General features: G+C 43.2%; 1 protein-coding gene across 1 annotated transcript in view; it reads left to right on the top strand.

The window, feature by feature from the left end:
• The window catches only part of LOC137369343 (paladin-like), a 158,546-nt gene extending 131,762 nt beyond the window's left edge, over positions 1-26,784 (top strand). The window contains exons 19-20 of the mRNA XM_068030414.1: positions 13,431-13,586; positions 25,391-26,784. Of these exons, the coding sequence (XP_067886515.1) occupies positions 13,431-13,586; positions 25,391-25,543 (309 nt within the window). The 3' untranslated portion in view covers positions 25,544-26,784. The remainder of the gene's footprint in view (positions 1-13,430; positions 13,587-25,390) is intronic.
• The last annotated feature ends 211 nt before the right edge of the window (positions 26,785-26,995 follow it).

Here is a 26,995-nt window from a genome sequence, read left to right as displayed (position 1 = left end):
CACTCTTGATTATTTCAGGGGTAATGCTGTCCTTCCCAGGGGCTTTTCCGCTGGCTAGGGAATCAATGGCATCACTGAGTTCCGATTTGGTTGGCTGTATGTCCAGCTCATCCATGACTGGTAGAGGCTGGGCTGCATTGAGGGCAGTCTCAGTGACAGCATTCTCCCTGGAGTACAGTTCTAGGTAGTGCTCAACCCAGCGGTCCATCTGTTTGCGTTGGTCAGTGATTATGTCCCCCGATTTAGATTTGAGGGGGGTGATCTTCTTGATGGTTGGCCCAAGAGCTCTCTTCATGCCATCATACATTCCTCTGATGTTTCCGGTGTCTGAGGCCAGCTGAATATGACTGCATAGGTGTTGCCAGTAGTCGTTTGCGCAACGCCTAGCTGTTCTTTGTGCAGTACTTCTGGCTGCTTTAAGTGCTGCGGATGTTAAATCGCTGGGGGCTTTCTTGTAGTTCAAAAGTGCAATGCGCTTAGCGGCTATGACAGGTTCCAGCTCTTCATTATGAGATTGAAACCAGTCTGCATTTCTCTTCGCACTTTTGCCGTAGGTGGTCAAAGCTGACTCATAGATGGCGTCTCTGATGTGGGCCCACTTGGTCTCAGCATCCCCTGTGGGAGTGTTTTGAAGGGCTGTTACAAGTGAATTTAGAAATTTGTGTAACAGCTGTGGGTGAGAAATTCTGCTCGTGTTGATGCGCGGGTGGCCCTTCTGCTTGGAATGATGCAACTTCTTTGGTCTGAGTCTAACCTTGCTGCACACCAGGGAGTGGTCGGTGTCGCAGTCCGCACTGTGGAAGCTGCGTGTGATTTGAACACTGTTTAAGGCGGCTCGCCTTGTGACAATGAGGTCTAGCTGGTGCCAACGACGTGATCTTGGGTGCCTCCATGAAACCTGGTGACAGGGTTTAGTGTGAAAGAACGAGTTGGTGATGCAGAGGTTATGATAGGTACACAACTCAAGCAGTCTCTGCCCGTTCTCATTCATCCTTCCAACGCCATAGCACCCAAGGCAGGAGGGCCATGAGTCATGGTCGGCCCCAACCCTGGCATTAAAGTCCCCCAGCAGGAATAGGTGTTCGGTGTTGGGGATGCTGCTAATGATGTTATGGAGTTGTTCATAGAACTGGTCTTTAGCTTCAGGTGCGGAACAGAGTGTTGGAGCATAGATGCTGAGTAGGTGTACTGGACCAGAGGTGGTGAGCAGTCGGATGGACAGTATGCGTTCCGAGCCATTTGAGGGAGGCTCTATCATGCTGAGCAAGGAGTTTCTGATGGCGAAGCCCACTCCATGCTGTCTTGGTTCTTCAGGATCCCTGCCCTGCCAGAAGAAGGTGTAGTCTTGCTCTGCTAGAGAGCCACTCGCGGGGAGGCGAGTCTCCTGAAGTGCTGCAATGTCCACATTGAGTCTACTGAGCTCGTTGTTAATGATGGCGGTCTTCCGAGAATCGTTGATTTGTGTAAGGTCTTCCGACAGGCCAGGACACATAGTTCTGACGTTCCAGCTTGCAAAGCGAAGGGCTGGTACCTTCTTTCCTTTTTTCATGTTGTTTGGTGCGGTGTATCAGTCCACCTTTCGGGCAATGACCCTGAGCTCCAAGCACCCATTGAAGCAGGCAGACTGTGGCGGGACAGAACCTTATTGACCGGGGGCTGCCCGGTTTGAGGCGGGCGGTAGCTGTCCAGTGAGGTGCAATGACCTCTCCCACCGACAAAGGCAACCCGTGGCGCCCAGTTTCTACGCCAATTTATCTGGACTTATAACCCGTAACTGCTGCCTTCCGTGTTGTTTCAGTCGCTGTGAGGCAACTATGGAGTGACCTCTCCATGGCGCATGCCTGGGCAAATTTATGGAGGTTGAGAGTTGCCCAGTCGTCAAAACCCCCCTCTCGGCCTTTCTGGTGGGGTCCAAAGGAGTGCAGGACACGACGTTTGGCACCAGTATGGCTGCAGGAACTGCCGGAAACATGCCAAAGGTGACACATGACCGCCTACGGGGTTCCGCTCCGGATTTTCTGTTAGGGTTTACTCCCTTAGCCTTGGTCTCTCCCGAGACGCCCACAAGGCAGTGGGGTTGTTGGGGCCCCTACGCAGGTGTAGGATGGTGCCGGTGGGAGGAGGGGATGCAAGGGGGAGGGGTAGAGGGAGGGGGTGGGGGGGGGGGTGCAGGGGAAGGGGGTGCGGGGTGAAGATGGTGCGAGGGGGGGGGGCGGGCTGGGACGGGGTTGTGAGGGGGTGAGCTGAGAGGGTGGAGCAGGGAAGGGGACGGGGTGGGGGGGGGGGTGGAAGGGGGGTAAAGGGGGGGGGAGGGGGGGTGGAATCTGGTGCAGGTAATAAGCCATTTCCTCAGTGCCCACCATCGACGTCCGGAAAGCTCATCCACGTCCTTCGGGAGGTGAAGCATCATTTGGCAGACTTAGAGGTGATTACATTTGCTAAGGGCCCTCCCCCAGCCACACCTGCTCTTTGTTTTCTCAATGAAATTGATCCGGATGAAACTGACGAGAACAGCTGCCGATACTTTAATCTCCGATCCTGCTGTCTTCACAGTCCAGAGTGTCTGCAGCCACGGCATGCGGTAAGTCCATTGAGGTGAAGAAGGAGCTGCGGGACCCGAGAGAAGTCCTGTGAAAAGGTGCCCCGAACACCCAAAACATCCACGAACGGCCCCCCCGGCCGCAACTTCAAAGCACCCGCGGGAGATGGCTCGGAGAGCATCTGCAGCGCACAGTCGGCAATGCTGCATGCCTTTATTTTTCCTATTACATCATACAATATCCAACACCATGTTCCAACAATGTTAGGAAGGTAATTCTTTAACAGACTGCAGGACCCCCCCCAAAAAAAACTCTCTGAGTTGAGATCAGTGAAACAGTAGCCAAAAAAATACTGTGAAAAATCAACAAAACACTCTCCAGCAGCTTATCAAGTATAAACACTTACCTAATGGAGGTGAGTATCCCTTTAAATAGCATTTTTTTTTTCTTTATTCATTTGTGGGATGTGGGGGGCATTGCTGGCTCAGCCAGCATTTATTGCCCATCCCTAATTGCCCTTGCGAAGGTGGTGGTGAGCTGCCTTCTTGAACCACTGCAGTTCTTGGGGTGTAGGTACAGCCACAGTGCTGTTAGGAAGGAACTCCCAGGAGTTTGACCCAGCGATAGTGAAGGAACGGCGATATGGTAACACGCTTTCTGATTGCTGGACAATTACTTCCTGGTCGTGGTTCAGGCCCAGTGAATCAGGCACTTCTGTGCACAATTTTAGCAAACAGGTCCTTATTCAGGTGTAAGAGTCTCATTTTAATATTTAAATCAATAACATGCTCCTTACAGGCAGCTGTTAGGGCTGCCTAAAAAAATCTCGGAGCCAATTTAGCACCAATCTGAGGCAGTCGCAGTGCTAAATTCACTATTGTTGCATCCTTTTCATGCCTGAAAAATGGGAAGAACAATGTTGAATTTAGACCCCTTTGTACCCAGTTTGGGTGCCTTACTTTAAGAAAGATATCAAAGCTGTGGAGAGGGTGCAGAAGAGATTCAATCAGATGATACCAAAGATGAGAGATTCTTGTCATGAGGGGTTATGAGAGAAATCAGAGTCTAAATTGGGAGCGAAGATTTAGAGGAGATAAATTAGAGCTGTTCAAAATTATGACAGGTGTTGATGAAGTAAATTGAGAAAAACTGGCCAAAGAGTGAGTAGTTAGAGATTATCAGACAAAATTACTAGGTGGAACAATGCCGTAGTTTGTGGCATAGGGGCCTGAAATTTGGGTTGTAAGTCAGATATTCCAGAGTTACACTCCTCCTAAAAAAACAAGGCGCGGGGACAGAGGTTGTGAGGATTTGGAATGAGTAATAAAGGCCAGAGATAATTATTTTCTCAATACAAAATTCTTAACAGCTTTTAAAAGGTAGATGGATAAATACTTGATGAAGGTAAATTTACAAAAATATGTGAAATGTGACTAACTGGATAGCCCTTTTACAGAGCCAGCACTGGTGCGATGGACTGAATAGCTTCCTTTTGTGCTGTAAAAATGTATAAGGGATGGATTTATGCCAGTGTTTTTGGCTGTTTCCTGGGGTTTCCAGGGCTGTTCTTCCACTGTTATGGCGGATGAGCGTGAGAATCCATGTTAAGATTCAACCCTTATCAATTCATTTGACTTCCAATAACCATGATGACATCACATTGAAGTGATTTGCTGATGATTTTGCCACACAGCAATGCACTTTGACGTTTTAAAAATTAATTCTTGGGATGTAGATGTCACTGGCAAAACACCATTTATTGCCCATTCCTACTTACCCTGAGAAGGTAATGGTGAATCTTCTTGAGCTGCTACAGTGCATGTGGTGAAGGTGCATGCAGGAGTTTTGTACAACTGAGTCACTTGCTAGGCCAGTTCAGAGGGCAATTAAAATTCAATCATATTGCTGTGAGACTGGAGTCACATATAAGCCATTAACTCTCAAACTGCCATATTCTCCAGATTATTAAGGTGTCAACCTTGTCTCAGTTGGTAGCTCTCTTGTCTCTTGAGTCAGAATGGTGTGGGGTCAAGTCCCAACCTAGATACTTAAGCACATAAACAAAGCTAGCGCCTCAGTGCAATACTGAGGGATTTTTGCACTGTTGGAGCTGCTGTCTTTTGGATGTGACCTTAAACTGTGACCCTGTCTGTCCTCTTAAGTGGATGTAACATGGCACTATTTAAGAAAGAGCAGGGGCATTCTCCCTGGTGTCCTGACCAGTATTTATCCCTCAACCAACATCATTGAAACAGATTATCTAGGCATTATCACATTGCTAATTCTGGGTCCTTGCTGTATAAAAAATAGATTGCTGTATCCTCTAAATTATGACAATGACTGCAATTTGAAAATACATAATTAGCTGTAAAGTACTTTGAGATGTCCTGAGGAATTATTGAAATTCAAGTTTTCTCTTTCTTCCCTTCTTTCTTTCGCTTTGCCTGGGCCTCTGGAGTACTATATGACCATACATGACATTCAATCTGAGTGCCAAACTAATCAAAAGATTTTGCAAATGCTTGCAACTGCACAGTTAGCATCTATATAGAAAAAAGATAGATTATGATGTTTCAGGTGTGTGCCCTTCCTTTGAATAGAATTTCCAGTATTTACAATTTTTATTTGCACTTTTACTTAAAGACTGCCCTGTGAAATCGAGAAGCAGTTTTCTGGCCAAATGCTGAATGAAATATTTTGCTTCAGTTTACAGAGTAACTTGTATTATCAAGGACCCTCTATAATCTTTGAGTGTGACAGTACTTTATATTCTGAATCATCCCTATAATTTATAGTGACCTTAAGACTATTTCCCTGAATGAGGCCCTGTACTTCAGTTGTTTTTTATGAGGCACAGTGGTTTACTTTGGATCTACACTCACTGAAGTCAGCAAATGTTTTCACACATGAAAATTAATTCAACAGATGTTGACTATGTTGATAACAGTCAATGGTTCAGTTGTGATGAGAACATCCTGTGATCAAAAGTATGGTTGGTGCAGTTAAAAGATTGAGATTTAAATACAGATTTTTTTTTAAGACAACGTTAGTAAATTCTCTGAAGTTCATTTATAGTTGAACTAGTTCCATTAATGAGGCCAGTAGCATAGTGGTAATGTCACTGCATCAGTGATTTGGAGGTTTGTACTCATGCTTTGAGGCCATGAGTTCAAATGACAGCTGGGGAAATTTAAATTTAATTCATTAATACATCTGGTCTCAGTAATGATAATCATGAAACTACTGGATTGTCATAAGAACCCATCTTATTCACTAATGCTCTTCAGGGGAAGAAATCTCCTGGTCTGGCCTACATGTGACTTCAGACCCAAAACAATGTGGTTGACTCTCAACTGCCCTCTGCAATGGCCTAGCAAGCTGCTCAGTTGTATCAAACTGCTATGGAAAAGCGAAAGAAGAATAAACCTGGATGGGTCACCCAGATTCGACCTAGGCACTGGAAATGACTAAGGCACACCCTGTCTAGTCAACCCTGCAAAGGGACTTGTGCCAAAATTGGGAGAGCTTGTTCCACAGATGAGTCAAACAATAGCCTGATATAGTCATACTCACTGAATCATAACTTACAGTCAACGTCCCAGACTCCTCCATCATCATCTCTTGGTATGTCCTGTCCTACTGACACCAGAGGTGGCAGCACGATGGTGTGCAGACAGGAGGGAGTTGCCCTGGGAGTCCTCAACATTGACTCCAGACCCCATGAAGTTTCATGACATCTGGCTAAACATGGGCAAGGAAACTTCCTGCTGATTACCACCAACCGCTCTCCCTCAGCTATTGAATCAGTGCTCTTCCATGTTGAACACCACTTGCAAGGGAACAGAATGTGCTGTGGATGGGGGAGTTCAATGTCCATTACCAAGAGTGGCTCAGTAGCACCACTACTGACCAAGCTGGCTGTGACCTGAAGGATATATCTGCCAGACCAGGCCTGCAGCAGGTGGTGAGAGAAACAAAACGAGGGAAAAATCTACTTGACCTCATCTTCACCAATCAGCCTGTTGCAGGTGCATCTGTCCATGGCAGTATTGATAGGAGTGACCACCACACTGTACTCGTGGAGATAAAGTCCCGTCTTCACACTGAGAATACCCTTTGTCGTATTGTGTGGCACTGCCACTGTGCTAAATGCGATAGATTCAGAACAGATCTAGCAGCTCAAAACTGGGCATCCTTGAGGTGCTGTGGGCCATCAACAGCAGCAGAATTGTATTAAACAACAATCTGTAACCTTGTGGTCCAGCATATCCCTCACTCTACCATTACCATCAAGCCAGGAGACCAACCCTAATTCAATGAGGACTGTAGGAAAGCATGCCAGGAGCAGCACCAGGCATACCTAAAAATGAGGTGCCAACCTGGTGAAGCTACAACACAGGACTACATGCATTCTAAACAGCAGAAGCAGCAAGCTATATAAAAAAAGAAAGGCTTGCATTTACATAGCAGCTTTCATGACCACCGGACATCCAAACGCTTTACTTTAGAGGTGTAGTCACTACTGTAATGTAGGAAACACGGTAGCCAAATTGCGCACAGCAAACACCCAAAAACAACAATGTAATAATGACCAGATAATCTGTTTTCTGCAATATTGATTGACAGATAAATATTGGGCAGGATACCAGGGATACCTCCTCTGCTCTTCTTCAAAATAGTGCCATGGGATCTTTTACATTCATCCAAGGAGGCAGAGGGGGCCTCTGTTTAAAGTCTCACTGGAAAGACAACACCTCTAACAGTGCAGTACTCCCTCAGTCCTGCACTGGAGTGTCAGCCTTGAGTTTTGTACTGAAGCCCTGGAGTGAGACTTGAACCCAGAAGCTTGTGATTTAGAGTTGAGAGTGCTACCAACTGAGCCACACCTGACAGCATGCTCTAGTGTAGAGCTAAGTGATCCCACAACCAATGGATCAAGTCAAAGCTTTGCAGTCCTGCCACATCCAGTCATGAATGGTGGTGGACAATTAAACTAACCAGAGGTATAACATCCCCATCTTCAATGGTGGTGTAGTCCAGCAACTGAGTGCAAAAGGCAAGGCTGAAGCATTTGCAACCACCTTCAGCCAGAAGTGCCGAGTGGATGATCCAATTTGGTCCCCTCTGAAAGCCCCCAGCATCACAGCTGCCAGTCTTTAGCCAATTTGATTCACTCCATGTGAAGTCAAGAAATGGCTGAATGCACTGGATACAGCAAAGGCTACTTGCCCTGAAAACATCCCAGCTGTAGTACAGAAGTCTTGTGCTCCAGTACAGCTACAACACTCGCATCTATCTGACAATGTGTAAAATTGCTCAGCTATATACTGTCCACAAAAAGCAGGTCAAATCCAATCCGGCCAATGACTGCCCCATCAGTCTACACTCAATCATCAGCAAAGTGATGGAAGGTGTTGTTGACAGTGCTACCAAGCAGCACTAACTCAGCAATAACGTGTTCACTGCCGCTCACTGGTTGAAGTCATACCTAGCACAACAGAAGATGGTTGTGGTTGTTGGAGGCCAGAAACTGAACTGGAGTAGCCATATAAATACCGTGGCTACAATAGCAGGTCAGAGGCTGGGAATTCTGTGGTGAGTAAGTCATCTCCTGACTCCCCAAAGCCTGGTTACCATCTACAAGGCACAAGTCAGGAGTGTGATGGAATACTCTCCACTTGCCTGGATGACTGCAGCTCCAACAGCATTCAAGAAGTTCAACATCATTGAAGACAGAGCACCTCATCCACCACCTTAAACATTCACTTCCTCAAACACCAACGCATAGTGGCAGCAGTGTGTACCATCTCCAAGATGCACTAAAGCTACTCACCAAGTCTCCTTCAACAGCACCTTCCAAACCCACAACCTTTACCACATAGAAGGACAAGGGCAGCAGATGCATGGGAACACCATCACCTGCAAGTTCCCCTCCAAGTCACACACCATCCTGATTTGGAACAATATCGCTGTTCCTTCACTGTCGCTGGGTCAAAATGCTGGAACTCCCTCTCTAACAGCACTGTGAGTGTACCCACACGACATGGTCTGCAGCGGTTCAAGAAGGCAGCTCATCACCACCTTCTCAAGGGCAATTAGGGATGGGCAATAAATGCCGATTTAGCCAGTGACACTCAAATCCCATGAATGAATAAAACAAATTCAACACCAAAGATAGGCCTTAGCTTTCATTAACTTTCCAGAACTATTGTTATGTGAAATAAAGACAAGAACTGCTGAAAATACTCAGCAGGTCTGGCAGCATCTGTGGAGAGAGAAGCAGAGTTAACCTTTCAGGTCAGTGACCCTTCTTCAGAACTACAGCATCCGCAGTATTTTGCTTTTATTTTATTGTTATGTGAAACCTGTATCTCTGGTGATTGGAATGTCACAATGAATAAAAATTGTGAGCTGGATCTTCCAGCTAATAACACCTGGAGCACAGCTATCAGCACTTGTAGCTCCCTCAGTTGAAATTTCACAAAGTTGAAGTCCAGTCAAAATGGCCGCAGTGACCTCCCATAATCCACAGTTGTGGTCCCTCACAGTGTACTGCTAGGAAACAGGAACAGAAGCCATCAGGAAACCTTTCCTCCTTAAAAGCCTATCTCTTTGACCAAGCTTTTGATTGCCTGCCTTGATGCCTCCTCCATTGGTACAGTGTTGATTTCTTTATAACTCTCCTGCACCTTGGCACATTTTTCTGCATTTAACATGCTATATAAAAGCAAATTGTTGTTGTTGTTGTTGGAACTGGGCTTGCCTATCAGATTCTGCTGGAAAGCTGATGAGGAGAACAGACATTTGTATGTACCAGAACACCCACATTATAATCATAATCAGCAACTGATAACTTACAGTTGACAACCAAATGAAGGATACACTTGGCATGTGGATTGGTGCTCATACTAATCCAGGTCCATAAAGGAGGTGATAGTTTTGAAGGACTGAGCATGCAGTATGTTCTGCATACCAACTTGAGCAATGTGCTAACCAGTTGGATATAGTGCTGTATGATGATTTTGCATGACTCAAGGGAGTATTAAAGATATTGACTGTATAGGATATAAGGGTCACCTGCCCTAAACATTGATTCATATCAAGAACTGATAGTCCAGGTAGATGTCACTTCCAGCCTGGAGGTAGCATCTCCACAGAGCTTTTTTTAAGTGGTTTAGAAGTCCTGGACTTGTAATAGAAGGACTTCCTTCAACCTTTGTGCAAAGCTGCAGGATCAAAATATGAGGTGGATTTATGGGAAAAAGAGGACAGCGAAATGTGGCCTTGTCAATATGAGGTCTCACCTCTGAGCCAGAAGCTTGAGAGTTCAAGCCCCACTTCAGAGGCTTGAGCACATAATTTCGGCTGACGTTTCAGTGGAGTACTGAGGGTGTGCTGCACTGTTAGAAGATACAAAAGTTGCTACACTACAAAATTGGCTGTAAAGTGCTTTTGGATGTTCTGAGGTTGTAACACGTGTTCCATTAATGTAAATTTGTACTTGCTTTCTTTCGTTGGTTCTTTATTTTGTTCATTTGTTCAAAAATCCCATGCAAAACAAACGGAGCATATGCCTCATTTATGATCTCTCATTTTCTAATCGCATGTTCAACTACCAGGAAGGAGGCAGTAGGGGGGACAGTTTGTGGTATTGCTCAAAGACCAACCTATTAATTACATCTGTCAGATTAATGACCTATTCTCATTTGTTTCTTCAACTGTATATCATTAAGACAAAACAAGACAGAAACAGATGTTCAGCAAAAACAGAATTTAAACTAGTAAAAATAACATTTGGTATAAAATACAACAATTAGATATAGAGAGTTATTTTAGTCTTACATCTGGGGCAGAATCGAGTTCAATATGTTTATCTGAAATTCCTAGGCACAAAAACCATGAATTCCAGTGTGTTGTATTATCTGCTATAATGCTTTTTACCTCTTATAGGAGCATGCTGTTGAATTTGTTTGCACTGTAATTGTAAAGGAATGTTGCACAGTCCAAACTTGCAGAGATTATTATGGGTTTTGTGTTAGATTTTCTATTAATTTACTTTCATTGAAAGGATACAAGCCATTGAATGATCGTTTCAGGAAAAAAAAATCACATTCCCCAATATGAAACCATATAATTTCCTTGCCCACTGCTTACAATACAGATATTGTGCTCTGTTTTGGTAGCCAAAATATATCTTTTACTTTGGAAATCTTATTTGAAAACTGTTACTCTCAAAAACAAATAAAAATCTAAGAATAGTGCAATATTCAAAAATACTAAGGTTTAACAAAAGATCAAATCCATGCAAACTTTAGAAATATTCTTTCTTTATGTCCTCTCCCTCTTTCTCATAATTGTCTTGCTTTCTGCTAACAATAGCAACTTGCATTTATATAACATCTTTAATGTGGTAAAATGTCCCACAGTGCTTTTTAGAAGCATTCTCAGCAAAATTTGACATCAAGTCACATAAGGAGATATTAGGACAAGTATCCAAAAGCTTGGTCAAAGAGGACGGTTTTAAGCAGCCTCTTAAAACAGGACTGAGAAGTAGAGAGGTGGAGATGTTTAAAGAGGGAAATTCAGAGCTTAGGATCTAGGCAGCTGAAGGTACTACTTTCAGTAATGAAGCGATGCAAACTGGGAATGCACAAGAGGCCGGAATTGGAGGAAGCAGAGATCTCGGAAAATTGTAGAGCTGAAGGAGGTTACTGAATATGTAGGTCCATGAGCACAGGAGTAATGGGTGAATGGAACGTGGTGCAAGTTAGGATATGGGCAACAGAATTTTGGGTGAGCTGAAGTTTAGAGGGTACAAGGTGGAGGGCTGGTTGGGAGAGTATTGGTATAGTTGAGTCCAGAGATAATAAAACCATAGATGAGGGTTTCTGACAATTTTTGTATTTATTTCAGATTTCCAGCATCCGCAATATTTAGCTTTTGTTTTATATGGAACCTTTTGGATAATGTCCCGAAGCATCAGTGTGCAGATGAGAAGTCAATAAGATACACAAGCTTGGAAACACAAGTCCGAACAAATGTGGATTGTAGGTTAACATAGCATAGGTTAGAGGGTGCCTGTCCTGAATTGTACATTTGTAAATCAAACCTTTCTTGTGCTGGAAATCCAACTGCAGCTATCCTTCACTCCAGTCAAACCCAGGAACATTGGATGAAACTGAACCTCCGACCCTATCTTCAATATGTCCCTCATACAGCTTATAAGAAGATCAGCCATGATTGCATGAATGGCAGAACATGCTCGAAGGGCCAAATGGCCTACGCCCACTTCTATTTTTTATGTAACTTATGCAGCTTCTCTTAGGTGATGTGTGTAACTGGGCCTGTCAGAGCTCACCACTCAGATGCTATTTTCTTGTCTTATTGCCTTTGATACCATTGAGTAACCAGAAGAGAGACCACACCATCCAAGTTAGAGTGTCAACATCCAAGAATAAATATGAGGAGTGACATTAATGTTGAACAAAAATATAGTAGCCTGAAAACCCTAGTCAGGTTATCTGCAAGCTCCTATAAATCATGGATACGTGAATTTTAATTTTAGTTGTAGGCCCAGAATTTTGAATATGCTTATTTTTGCACACATGGGGTACATTCCCTGCACCTGAATGGTGAGGCCCTAGGCTCCCCCAATATTGGGCCTCAGGCCTTATTTGAAGGGAGCCAGCGCGGTGATGAGAACAAAGAGTACAAGTTTGGGCCACTGATAGTGTTGCAGTGGCTCTCAGGTAAGTGGATTGGGCCAGGGAATCGCAGGGCCTGAGACACCTACTTAAAAGCCTTCTGAAAATCTATATCTACCACATCTATTGCATTCCCTTCATCTATCTAGTCTTTCATTTCTTCAAAAAAAATTACATTTGTCAAACATAACTTGCCTCATACTGACTGTCCTCGATTTCCCTATGTATTTCTAAAATTGAAATATGGATTTTAATTGTTTGCTCACTATAATTATCCTCTTTATCCTTCTCTCCATTCTTGGACAGAGGTGTAACATTGGCTACCCTCCACTCTCCCAATACAAGGAGGATTGTGGTCAGAGCATCTGCTGTCTCTTCTCTGACTTCCCTCAGTGCATGCCATCAAAGTTATCCACCTTGAGCTCTGCTCATGTTTTCTGAAAGAATTCCTTTTAGGAATCTAGGAATTGCTAGATGACAAATAGAGGTCATCCAGTTCACCTTCTATTGTCCTGTTAGTCATATGATACAATGATAATGACGTTCTTGATTAATCATAGCAATCAATCTCTATGAATTACTTTGGTGAGGTTTATCGCTGGGAAGATACTGTTAAAGATGATTGCAATCTACTATATAGGAGCATGTTTCTCCATGCCAAATTCATATGATAGTAAAAAGGGTTGGTAGAAAATCACACGACAATCTTCACTCATGAAAGAACTTAGAAGAAAAACTGAAAATTGTAACAGTGTGAAGAAGGAATACAAAGAAAAAGTGATATTCAGCTGCCAGGTTAAGGAGAGGGAATAGCTACATAAAGCATTCACAGATCTTAGTTTGCTATAAGACTTGGAAAACAGGCCACCTTTGTCCAATTCCGAGTGAAAAAGGGCTAATATTAGACTGCCCTACTGCTATAAATCTCAAGGCCTAAACAGATGGATGGTAAATAGAATGAGTTGCTCTCCCATGTTACATGCAGAGATTTACTTAATTATGTAATGGTGATATTTGAGGGAAACTGCCTATAGTGGGTGAGAAAATCATGATATATCAAAACAATCAAAAGAGACTTAATTTACTGACTCTGAGGAGATCCTTTACAAACCCAAAGTGGATTCTGCAACAAGTATTAATCAACATTGTCATCTTTTCAAATCATTATTTGTTATCTTTATTTCAGTCGAAAGGAGCAAAGGACAACAATATTGCTGCAAGCTTACACTTACGTAGTTTGCAGTACCTGGAGAGGTATTTTTACCTTATTCTTTTTGCCACCTATCTCCACCTAGAGAAACCAGGAAAATGGGAAAGATCCTTCAAAGAATGGATGGCTGAGGTATGAGATCAAAGTTCATAACTGTTTGGTTTCTGTTCAATCTTTAAGCCAGAATTGGATATTTTATTTTTGTTAAATGATATTAAAACGCTGTGACCCTTATTTCAAAATGGCAGCGTTTATTTCCAAATATGACACTGCAAAGTTGATATTCTACTTCATGTAAGTTTGAACTAACAATGATAAATGTTCTTGGAGATGAATCCCCTCCAAAAATATGGCTAATCATGGCAAAGCCAGGAGGACTTAAAATTCCATTCACCGCTGTTGCTGTTCTGGCGAAGCCTGATTTATGGACCAGCCAAATCCACCGACTATTCCAGGATCATCCTGCAGAACTAGTACCATGCAGGGTTGATTTTCTCCACAGCTAATTGTCACCTCAAACCCCTTTCCTCTCCTTCCTCACCTCCAACAGCAAGTGTGAAGAACTCAGGGATTTGTTCATCTCTAAGATTAAGACCATCCTTGTAACTGCCACAGCTGCTACCTCACCTTCCTCTCCTTCTTGCGCCTGGCTTATCGGCCAATTCCCCCAACCATTCTAGTTCTAATCCCTGGTCACTCTAGCTTTTTCTCTCATCACCCAGTAATCTCTTCTTGCTTATTATCTTCATAACAGATGTCTCATGGGTCTTCTGCTAGCTGACATTGTGAAATTTGGCCAAGGCAATTGAAGTACACCCAGCCCTTCAAATAGTGCCATGTGATCTTATACACCCACCTCAGTGGAAAGACAGTAAGATCTCATTTGAAAGGTGCCGTTACAGCATTCCTTCAGTACAACAGTGAACTAAAGAAGTTGAAGCGCTTGTCAAGAGGAAGAAGAAGGCTTATGTTAGGATGAGACGTGAAGGCTCAGTTAGGGTGCTTGAGAGTTACAAGCTAGCCAGGAAGGATCTAAAGGGAGAGCTAAGAAGAGCGAGGAGAGGACACGAGAAGTCATTGGTGGATAGGATCAAGGAAAACCCTAAGGCTTTCTATAGGTATATCAGGAATAAAAGAATGACTAGAGTTAGATTAGGGCCAATCAAGGATAGTAGTGGGAAGTTGTGTGTGGAATCAGAGGAGATAGGGGAAGCGTTAAATGAATATTTTTCGTCAGTATTTACAGTAGAGAAAGAAAATGTTGTCGAGGAGACTACTGAGATACAGACTACTAGGCTAGATGGGATTGAGGTTCACAAGGAGGAGGTGTTAGCAATTTTGGAAAGTGTGAAAATAGATAAGTCCCCTGGGCCAGATGGGATTTATCCTAGGATTCTCTGGGAAGCCAGGGAGGAGATTGCAGAGCCTTTGACCTTGATCTTTATGTCGTCATTGTCGACAGGAATAGTGCCGGAAGACTGGAGGATAGCAAATGTTGTCCCCTTGTTCAAGAAGGGGAGTAGAGACAGCCCTGGTAATTATAGACCTGTGAGCCTTACTTCGGTTGTGGGTAAAATGTTGGAAAAGGTTATAAGAGACAGGATTTATAATCATCTTGAAGAGAAAAAGTTCATTAGAGATAGTCAGCACGGTTTTGTGAAGGGTAGGTCGTGCCTCACAAACCTTATTGAGTTTTTTGAGAAGGTGACCAAACAGGTGGATGAGGGTAAAGCAGTGGATGTGGTGTATATGGATTTCAGTAAGGCGTTTGATAAGGTTCCCCACGGTAGGCTATTGCAGAAAATACGGAAGTATGGGGTTGAAGGTGATTTAGTGCTTTGGATCAGAAATTGGCTAGCTGAAAGAAGACAGAGGGCGGTGGTTGATGGCAAATGTTCATCCTGGAGTTTAGTTATTAGTGGTGTACCGCAAGGATCTGTTTTGGGGCCACTGCTGTTTGTCATTTTTATAAATGACCTGGATGAGGGTGTAGAAGGGTGGGTTAGTAAATTTGCGGATGACACGAAGGTCGGTGGAGTTGTGGATAGTGCCGAAGGATGTTGTAGGTTACAGAGGAACATAGATAGGCTGCAGAGCTGGGCTGGGAGATGGCAAATGGAGTTTAATGCGGAAAAGTGTGTGGAGATTCACTTTGGAAGGAGTAACAGGAATGCAGAGTACTGGGCTAATGGGAAGATTCTTGGCAGTGTAGATGAGCAGAGAGATCTTGGTGTCCAGGTACATAAATCCCTGAAAGTTGCCACCCAGGTTAATAGGGCTGTTAAGAAGGCATATGATGTGTTAGCTTTTATTAGTAGGGGGATCGAGTTTCGGAGCCACGAGGTCATGCTGCAGCTGTACAAAACTCTGGTGCGGCCGCACCTGGAGTATTGCGTGCAGTTCTGGTCACCGCATTATAGGAAGGATGTGGAAGCTTTGGAAAGGGTGCAGAGGAGATTTACTAGGATGTTGCCTGGTTTGGAGGGAAGGTCTTACGAGGAAAGCTGAGGGACTTGAGGTTGTTTTCGTTAGAGAGAAGGAGGAGGAGAGGTGACTTAATAGAGACATATAAGATAATCAGAGGGTTAGATAGGGTGGATAGTGAGAGTCTTTTTCCTCGGATGGTGATGGCAAACACGAGGGGACATAGCTTTAAGTTGAGGGGTGATAGATATAGGACAGATGTCAGAGGTAGTTTCTTTACTCAGAGAGTAGTAGGGGCGTGGAACGCTCTGCCTGCAGCAGTAGTAGACTCGCCAACTTTAAGGGCATTTAAGTGGTCATTGGATAGACATATGGATGAAAATGGAATAGTGTAGGTTAGATGGTTTCACAGGTCGGCGCAACATCGAGGGCCAAAGGGCCTGTACTGCGCTGTAATGTTCTATGTTCTATGTTCTATGAAGTGTCAGTCTAGATTTTCATTCTTACTGCCCCATTTTAGTTACAAAACAGGGCCGTAGTAGCCTGGAAATAAAGCAGCTGCCAAACCTTCCTGCTTGCTGTTTCTGCTTTTACGTGCAGTACGATTGTCGAGCTGAGATGTATCCTTGTGAGCACAGCTCGTATCTGAAACATGCAGGAGTCTCATGAGTGCATGCAAATCAGGGTCAGAGCATTTCAATGGTGATTTCAACAGATGGTGATGCCATTTTATGCCCTCATTCTATAACAGTGTCAGTTGTGGATCAGTGGTCTTGCCTTTGAGCCAGAAGTCTGTGGATTCAAGTCCCACTCCTTTACTTGAGCACATAACCCAGGCTGGCACTCTCATGCAGTACAGAAGGAGTAGATACTCTGTTGGAGTTCCTGGCTTTTGGATGAGACACTAAACTCAGGCCTCATCTGCCCTTTCATTTTTGTTTTTGGGACCTTGTCTGGGGGAGAAATCCTTGCATCTACATGATGAGTCTTGAGGTGCCCCTGATATGGGACTTTGGGCTTCAATAATGTTGAGGCGATGAGCTGCCAAGAGCTCGCAGGCAAGGTATGACACATTGGCCTTCAGTTAAGGGTAGGTTATGGGCAGACATGCTGATTGGTGGGGGAGGTTGTGATGGCCTGCGTTCTTTGAATGCAACTGAATTTCTTGGCCAGTGAGGTTGGTACAATTGAAAATACAGTAAAATTAAGCTGATGCTCACCCGCGTACCCTGACCCCCCTCCGTTATTGGTAGGTGGCCAGATGGATCCTCCTTGGTGAAATGTCGCATATGGGAATTATTAGACTGGGGCAAACAAAGGACTTTTAGGGTTTGTGAGATGGCTTCGAATTGTAAGCAAAGACCAGGAGCACCACATCACGCAATGCTGGAGCAGCACTTATTATTCACGCATAAGCTTTGCCTTCAGGCTTAAAATACTGGCACTCTTCTAGCTAGTAGATTAACATGTCACCATAATACATACAAAGGTTTATACAAAGTTATGCATGATTTTTAGCCATGATTATTCAATAAAGTTAAGCTATACAGGAATATTTTAGAAAGAAAAATTATTATTAACAGACTTTACAATTAATTGTGTTGTACCCAGCTATCAAGTCCCATAAGTCCTAACAACTATGTCTTTTAACACTACACCGTACTTGCACTACCTTCACCAAATAATTTTGATATATTTTACAAGACATCAGTTGAAAACTCCACATTATAAACAGCTGGGATTTAAGCTACTGGTGTTTCAGTGTGCTCTTGAAGTAGCTGTGAGACAAAACATTAACTTCCATCTGAGTGCATAGGAAAAATATGTAAGTTATGTAAGTCGGCTTTGAAGTGTGTCACATCAATGGAACCAATTCTCTCTTGAAAATTTCAAACTATTTTTGTTATTCATTCTTAGCACATAGGCATTACTGGCCAAGCCAGCATTTATTGCCCATCCCTAGTTGTCCTTGAGAAGGTGGCAGTGAAGTTTCTTTTTGAACCACTGCATTATAACTTCCTAAGTCACCTTACAGGACAGTTACTCGTCACCCACATTGATGTGGAACTGCAGTCACATTTAGCCAGACTGGACAAGGAGATAAGGGATGGAAACTGGGAATGTTGGTGGGGGGGGGAGGGGGCACAGTGTGATTGGGAAGGCAGGGTGACAGAGCAGATGTGGCGATTGGTGGAGGGGAGATTGTGGGGACTGGCATTAGGAAATTGGTGAATGATTTGAACTTGCGATCAAACTCTGGATTACTAGACCAATAACATAACCACTGCATTTCTGTACCCATATACTGGCATTATATATGGTACAGGAAATCATATGCCTTTGTATATCATTTGGAAAAGGGATAGCTCAGTTGTTGAAGTCCAGAAAAATATAGACTGGGTACTAAATGGACTAAAGTGCAAAAGCACTCACAAAAAGATTCTGTAGATGTAGGTCATAGGGTAGCAAACCAAAATACTGTCAGCAACACAAATAGTGATGCCAGAGAAATATTTAATCGCTTGCATGAGGAAACTTCAATCCTAACTCTGATCCTCTGAGATTTCTTGGTAAGTGAACCACTAACCCTAACACCCTATCTCTAACCCCTAATACTAACGCCCCTAACTACTAACCTGTCTCTAACCCTTAACTCCAACTCCTAACATTAACCCCTACCCCTAACCAGTAACCATAACTTAAACAACTAATTCCAACCCTAACATCCTTTTCAATTTGTTCATGGGATGGCTAGGCCAGCATTTATGTCCCTTCCCTAATTACCCTTGAGAAGGTGGTGGTGAGCTGCCTTCTTAAACCACTGCAGTTCTTGGGTTGTAGGTACAACCACAGTGCTGTTAGGAAGGGAGTTCCAGAACTTTGATCCAGCGACAGTGAAGGAACGGCGATATAGTTCCAAGTCAGGGTAGTGTGTGGCTTGGAGGGGAACTTGCAAGTGGTAATGTTCCCATGCATCTGTTGCCCTTGTCCTTCTAGGTGGTAGAGGTCACAGGTTTGAAAGGTGCTGTCGAAGGAGCCTTAGTGAGTAGCTGCAGTGCATATTGTAGAAGAACATAACCCCAGCCCCTAATTCTAGCTTCCAGTCCTAGCCCTAACCCTAAATTTAAACCCAAATCATATGTTGTGAATAACATGAAGCAGGGCTTGTCAATAGTCACTTCATAAATATTTGGAGCAGAGGAAGGTACATGAATATCTGAAGAGAGCAGGAGATTAGTTTTGTATTGCTCTAGCAAAGAGCCAGCACTGTCACAATGAGAGGCGATAGGCTGCTTCCTGACTATTGTGTTGAGGTTAGTTAAAGCCATACTGCGCTGAGCTCAATTCTAGAAAAGCAAGCAGTATTCACACATTTGATGATGATGCAGAACATATACACTGAAGTCACTATGACCCTTTCAATGTGTTGGAAGAGTTGTGTGGCAGTACCAAGGATCTCTCTGTGAAGGATTCTGCTGTAGATGTGTAGTCTTTCTCCCACATAACTGCACAGTCAGCAATGTGGACTCTGCATTCCATGTGTTCTGGGTCCTGTGATATGCTGGTCTTCATCAGATATCTTACAGTTTTCACCTTCTGCTTTACAAAACTGAAATAGCCTTGGTGTAACTCAAACTGGATTTAAGAATTGTAATAAAAACAGAAAGTGCTGGAAATACTCAGCAGGTCTGGCAGCATCCATGAAGAGAGAAGCAGAGTTAACGTTTCAGGTCATTAACTCTGCTTCTCTCACCACAGATGCTGCCAGACCTGCTGTGTATTTCCAGCACTTTCTGTTTTTACTTCAGATTTCCAGCATCTGCAATATTTTGCTTTTATTTAAGAACTGTATGTGGAGATATGAAAGCAAATTTAATTTTTATAGTTAAATATGCAAAACCCTACCTGTGATCCCACTGCCCTTGCAAACTACCAACTTATCTCCAACCTTCCTTTACCTCTCCTATGTTCGTGAATGTGTTGCCACCTCCCAAATGCATGCCCACTTTTCCTGCAACTCCATGTTTGAATCTCTGCAATCAGGTTTCCACCCTTGCCACAACACTGAAACAGTCCCAAAGTCAAAGAAATGACTGTAACCATGATCCACTCTGCCTCCTCAGCTTTCTTGACCCCTTTGCAACTTTTGACATGGTTTGCCACACCATTCTCTATTGTCCAGCTGGGTGGGACTTTTTTTACGCATTCTTGGGATGTGGGCATCACTGGCAAGGCCGGCATTTATTGCCCATCCCTAACTGCTTTTGAGAAGGTGACGGCAAGCTACCTTGTTGAACTGCTGCAGTCCATGTGGTGTAGGTACACCCACAGTGCTATTAGGGAGGGAATTCTAGTATTTTGCCCCAGTGACAGTGAAAGAACAGCAATATAGTTCCAAGTCACAAGAACACAAGAAATAGGAGCAGGAGTAGACCATTTGGCCCATAAAGCCTGCTCCGCATTCAAAACGATCATGGTTGACAGTGCCCCCATGTTTTAGATTTCCCGACCAGTGGAAATAATCTCTCAATGTCTACCCTATCCAGCCCCTTTAAAAAGTGGATTCAACTGCACTTTCCCGCCTGCTCGCCATACCCCTTGATTCCCTGAGAGAAAATCTGTCTATCCCAGTCTTAAATGTATTCAACGATGGAGCATCTACAACCCTCTGGGGTAGAGAATTCCAAAGACTGACAACCCTTCGAGTGAAGTAATTTCTCCTCATCTCAGTCCTAAATGATTGGCCCCTTATCCTGAGACTGTGTCCCCGTGTTTTAAATTCCCCGACCAGCGGAAATAATCTCTCAGTGTCTACCATATCCAGCCCCTTTAGAATCTTATGTATTTCAATGCGATCACCTCTCATTCCTCTAAACTCAGAGAATACAGGCCCAGTTAACTTAGATTCTCATCATAGGACAACCCCCACATCCCAGGGACCAATTTAGTGAACCTTCGCTGCACTGCCTCCAATGCAAGTATATCCTTTCTTAAATGTGGAGACTAAAACTACACACAGTGGGCTGAATTTTATCAGCCCAGCATTACAGATGTGGTCTTACCCTGTAGAACTGTAGCAATACTTCCTTTTTCCTGTACTCCAATCCCCTTGCAATAAAGGCCAACATGCCATTTGCCTTCCTAATTGCTTGTTGTACCTGTGTGTTAACTTTCTGTGTTCGTTGTACAAGCACACCTAAGTCTCTTTGAACATCGACACTTACAAGTTGCACAACTTTTAAAAAATATTCTGCTTTTCTATTCTTATGACCAAAGTGCATTACTTCACACTTCCCTACATTATACTCCATCTGCCATCTTGTTCCCCACTGAATTAACCTGTCAATATCTCTTTGCAGCCCTCTCTGTGTCCTCCCCACAGCTTACCTATCCACCTACCTTTGTATCATCAGCAAACTTAGATACCTTACTCTCTGTCTCTTCATCTAAGTTATTAATATAGATTATGAGTGACTTGGAGTGGAACTTGCAGGTGGTGTTGTTCCCATTCATCTGCTGCCCTGCTAGGTGGTAGAAGTTGTGGGTTTGGAAGGTACTGTTGAAAGAGCCTCAGCAAGTGGCAGCAGTGCATCTTGTAGATGGTACACACTGCTGCCACTGTGCGCTGGTGGTGGATGGAGTGAATGTTTAAGGTGGTGGTGATCAAGTGAGCTGCCTTGTCTTGGATGGTTTTGAGCTTTTTGAATGTTGTTGGAGCTGCACTCATCCAGGTAAGTAGAGAGTATTCCAACACACTCCTGACTTGTGACTTGTAAATGGTGCCTCTGCCTGATTTCACCTTTATGTATCCAGTTGTATCTGCAGCTAATTGAGGTGTTTATTGATTAAATGATTTGTTAGAGTAGATAGAAATAAACAATTGCCCCTGGTGGAAGACTCCAGAACAAAGGGGCATAACCCTAAAATTAGAGCGAGGCTGTTCAGTGGTGATATCAGAAAGCTTTTTTTAACACAAAGGGTAGTGGAAATCTGGAAATGACTCTCCCAAAATGCTGTCAAGGTTAGATCAATTGAAAATTGCAAAACAGAGATTGATAGATTTTTGTTAGGCAAGGGTTGTACGAGTTATGGAACCAAGGCAATTGGAAGGAGTTAAGGTAAAGTTCAACCATGATATGATTGAAAGCAGAACAAGCTCAAGGGGCTGAATGCCCTACTCCTGTTCCTGTGTTGCTACATGCTGCATCTCTGTGTCATCATCCAACAACATGACACCAGGTTCCACATGCATGCTGAAGACACCCAGCTCTACCTCACTGCCATCTCTCTCGACTCCTCTACTACTTTCTATGTTGTCATGCTGCTTGTCTTACATCCAGTCCTGGCTAAGCCTCATTTTTCTCCAATTAAACATTGGGAAGACCAAAGCCATTGTCTTAAGCCCCTGCCACAAAGTCCATTTCCTCACTGATTCCCTCTCACTCCCTGGTAACTGTCTGAGGCTGAACCAGATCATTCACAAAAACAGTGTTTTATTTGACCCTTATCTGAGCTTCTGATCCTATATCTTCACCTACTTTCGCCTCCATAATATAGTCTGTATTAATCTCTGTTTCAGCTCATTTGCAGTTGAAATCCTTATCTATGCTTTGTTAACTCCAGACATGACTATTTCAATGCTCTTTGGCTAACCTTCCATCTTCCGCCCTCAATAAACCTGAGCCGATCCAGTGACTTAAGCCCAGAATCATTTCAGTGCAGTTTTGACAGAGTGCTGAATTGTTGGAGGTGCTGTATTTTGGATGAAATGTTAAACTGAGGCCTGGTCTGCCATCTCAGGTGGATGTAAAAAATCTTAGGGCACCATTTGGAGAAAAGCTGGGGAGTTCTTCTGGTGCCCTGGTCAATATAAATCCCTCAAGCCACATCTCCGGAACAGATTAACCGGTTAGCTGTCTGATCATTGTTTGTGAACGTTTACTGTGTGCAATTCAGCTGCTCTGATTACCTACAAAGCAGTGATAAGTACACTTCACAAATGATTCATCAGGTCCTAAGGCGATAAAAGATGCAATATAAATGGAAGTTATTTTTCCTTCTTTCATTGCTGTTTGTGGGTCCCTGCTGTGTGGATATTGGTTGCCACATTTATCTACCAAACAACAATGAGTGCACTTCAGAAGTACTTCAGTTTGGCTGTCAGTTTAAGATGTGGAGGCAATGCAGAATGAACTAATGGAGAATTTTCAATAGACTACACATTGCAATCACCATATGTTGCTTCAAATTTGATGAATGTATTCTGATTGAATTTCTTGGAGTGACTGAGAGCCCCATTGTGAGATTTGATGTGAGTGGGTTTGGTTACTGCTGGAGCTTGTTCCTTTAAAGGCTTCATGTGTGCTAGTTCAGTTCCTTCAGTTGCAGGAATCTCAGTGCTCTAAAGCTAAAATGATTCAGTTGAAGCCAGTTCATACATTTTAATAATAAAAACACCAAACATCCTCAGAGATCCTTCAAAGTCATGAGTATATTTTGAAAACATATGACAGCCTTCACTGTACAGTCAACCAAACCTCAAAGTTCATGGTTATTCTGCAATGCATGAAAACACTAAGGCACTAAAGTTCCAGGGACTGAAGAGGTAGGGGAGCAGGATCATCAGCCATGAGGGAGGAGTTAGAATTTGGAATGATTGTTCTTTGGGATTCTACCTTGTGTTTTAGCAGCATGTCTGGTTTTGTTTTACAATATAAAAGTACATGAGTAAGAAGAACTCACATTTATATATAGCTTTTCATAGCCATATCACATTCCATAACTATTTCATTTGAAGTATAGTCACTTTTGTCATCTCGGGAAACACAGCAGCCAATTTGCACACAGCAAGTTCCCACAAATAGCACTGCAATAAATAAACAGATCATCTGTTTTGGTAGCATTGGTTGGTGGTTAAATGTTATCCAGAGAAAACTCCCCTGCTTTTCTTTGAAGTAATGCCATGGAATTTTGTTATGCCTATCAGACGGGGCCTCAGTTTAACCCCTCATCGGAAAGACAGCACCTCCCACAGTGCAGCACTCCCTCAGTGCTGCACTGAAGTGCCAGCCTGGATTGTGTGCTCAATTCTCTGGAATGGCTCTTCAACCCTCAACCTTCTGACTCAAAGGTGAGAGTGGGAGCACTGAACTAATGCTGACATGAAGAAGGAGATCCTCTTTGGATGATAATCAAGTTGTTATAGTGGTCACCAAAACTGAATGCACTGCATCTTTAAGAAATCTGGTCTGATTAATTTCTTGGCAGAAAACAAATTTGTTCAACACTGCTCATTTTATGATCAGACCTGATTTCAGACAGTCTGCTTTCAGGAAAATTTACCCTGGCAACCAGTGAAAGAGAGGCTGGGTGGGTTTTCACTGCTAAAGTAAAGAAACATATTTTGCCGTCTAGTTTTTCCTGGGTTTAGACAAGCATTTCAGTCGCAGTTTATTTGCATTACTGTATATCACTTTCATCTGTGACAAAGGACACTTATATACAGAGCAGCAGTCCACCCACAAACATCAAGCACTGGAAGCTCAATTCATACTTTCAGGGCCTGTTGGTGTTATATATCAGTCTCTCATTTTACAAACTCTGAAGACCAGCTAGAAACATCATTGAAGCTGAAAGAGGATTAGTGTCCATGACCTACACACATGTAAGTATATTTCATTTAATTCTTTGTCTTTTAATAATAATTATTTTTCCAGATTTAGAATGAAGTAGTTCTGTGACTTAGAAAATTTGCCATGTTTGGTGCATCTCTGGGTTGTCAGCTGGAATTTACTTAATGTAAGGGATGTTTGTAGAAGAAAGCTCTCAAAATATCATCACAGACTGGAGTTCGTTATTTTTTGAAGTGGAAAGTATTGTGTAAATTTCATTCTGTTTGTGAAAAGCTGCAGTTACTTCACATTTAGTTGGTATGTGCACTCAGTCTGCGTGACATCAGAACAACATGTTCACAGATGACACAGGCCAATACCCCAGAGAGAGGAAGCTCTGTCGTTAAACTAAAGCACTCTTATGTTGTACGTGGAAAATAAATGAAACATTAATTGGATCATCATTCCAGGAAGTCCATAGGGAAGTTGGCTGTGGTTCCTGGAAAGTGGTGGTAATATCTTTGAGGTGCCCCATGAAAGGGGAGACCTTGTATGTTGCCTCCTGCTCCAAACCGTTGAACCCAGACCTACATCACAGTCCCCTGTCTCAGCTGAGGCCTTCAATGGGGCATTTCTTGTAATCTTTGGGGCACTTCTGTCTCCTTTATGGGCCCAGCTGCAGTACTGTCGGGTTTCTTCTCCCTTGCAATGGCAGACTCCCTCTTGATGAACATGGACCCTGGCTGCAGGCTTGCTGTTCATACTTAATGAGTCGCTGCCCAGGAAGATGGGTCAGAGCTGGGGTGGAAGTTGAGCGACAGGTCGGAACTCCACTCTAACCAGGAGACTCCTCCACCTCATAACTCTATCCCCTGTAATTCCCTTATTTGTTCCTTACAGGTGGCGGCTCCAGCAGGTGTCTTTGAAATCTTGGACAAGCTGGGATTCTCGGAGTTTGAGGACCCAGAAGCTACCCCAATGTGCAGAATGCGCTACAGATGGCAACAACAACGAGGGTTCAAGGTCCCGACCTTTGGGGATATGATTGTATAATTTGGAATCAAGCAAAGTAACCATCATCATTTTCAACTTTCAAAGTCTGGATATCTTTCAACTGGCCACTTTAACTACAGGAAACTATTGAATTAAATTCTGACAATGTGGCAAGAGAGGGAGCAGTTGTTAATTCAAGTTACTTAAGTGAGCAAGCTCAAAGGTTGTAGCGTTGGAGTTTCCTCAACACATGTGCCCAGATACACTCATAATCTGGGTGCAAACCATTTGCACAGCTTAAAAGATCATCGGTATTTGGTCGTAAGTGAAGTTATGCTCCTAACTGCAATACATCCAAGTATCCTCGACCTTTTATGTCTGTCCTTCAAACCCTCCATCCAACTGAATCTCCATCCAGAGAACTGACCCTGCCCAACTCTTAAATGCAAATATCCTCCAATTGTCCTTGCTCAGGTGGGGGCCTCTCAACATTGTGACAAATTTTCAGGTGCAGAAGGAAATAAATCATTTTTCTGGTCCTTTAATTGGAATTTTTTTAGTGTTTATTTATTTCCTTAACTTTATCCTCACTAAGCCCTGCTCTGTATTTTTTGTTTCTTTCAATGCATTTTTAGAGCATAAGTATAAGTGAGATTAAAAATTGAAAAGCTTCCTGATTGCAAATTCCTAAACATGCTGTGCCTGATGCATATGAATGTTGGTGAAATAAGCTGAAACTTATACTTTAAGACCCATCGAAGAAGTAGGTGGTACGGATGTGCCATTTCATTGGTCACTGATTGTTTACGGTGATTTATGTCCATTTTAAGTTTGGGCACATTCTAATGAAATTGGGAAGATATTTGGGCTTGACTTAACATTGGCAAAATGGGCTCGACATTGAGTACATTTTTGGGCCTAATTTTCAGTTAGGCTCTCGACTGTAATATTTTCTAATTTGAAGTACTAAGGTCTATCTAATGTTTCTAATTTACTTTCACCTCACATCCACAATGATATATCTGTGTTTTGGGATATATTTCACCAACTGAACCCATCATTCTTTTACATCCAATTAAATGCTCTGAAATAAGGCTGACAAATAATGACACACGTATACTCAACATGAATGGAATTACTTCATTGTTTTAGAGAAAGCATCATCCATTTAAAATAAATGGGTAATATCTCTTCTAAAATAGTGCAGTCATTCCAAAAGAGCATATTAAGACTTCTGCAGTATTCAAAGACAATAATACATAGTACACTTATGTTACTGATTCAGGACAACACAGAAGAGGTGGGGGGAAACTGAGAGAAAGAGAGGGAGGGGGGAGAAGGAGATTTAGATGGATAAAGAGGGACAGATAGAGAAGGAGGGAGAGAGACAGAAAGGTAGAGGAGTGAGAGAGGGAGGGAAAGAGAAAGAGAAAGTGAGGAAGGGGAGGGAGGGAGTGACAGCAATAGAGAAGCGATGGAAGTAGGGAGAGGGGAAAGAGGGCAGGAAGAAGA

Source organism: Heterodontus francisci, chromosome 4, assembly GCF_036365525.1.
Source record: "Heterodontus francisci isolate sHetFra1 chromosome 4, sHetFra1.hap1, whole genome shotgun sequence".
Classification (NCBI taxonomy): domain Eukaryota; kingdom Metazoa; phylum Chordata; class Chondrichthyes; order Heterodontiformes; family Heterodontidae; genus Heterodontus; species Heterodontus francisci.
The sequence above is the reverse complement of the archived record's forward strand: the minus strand, read 5'-3'. Positions and strand labels throughout refer to the sequence as shown.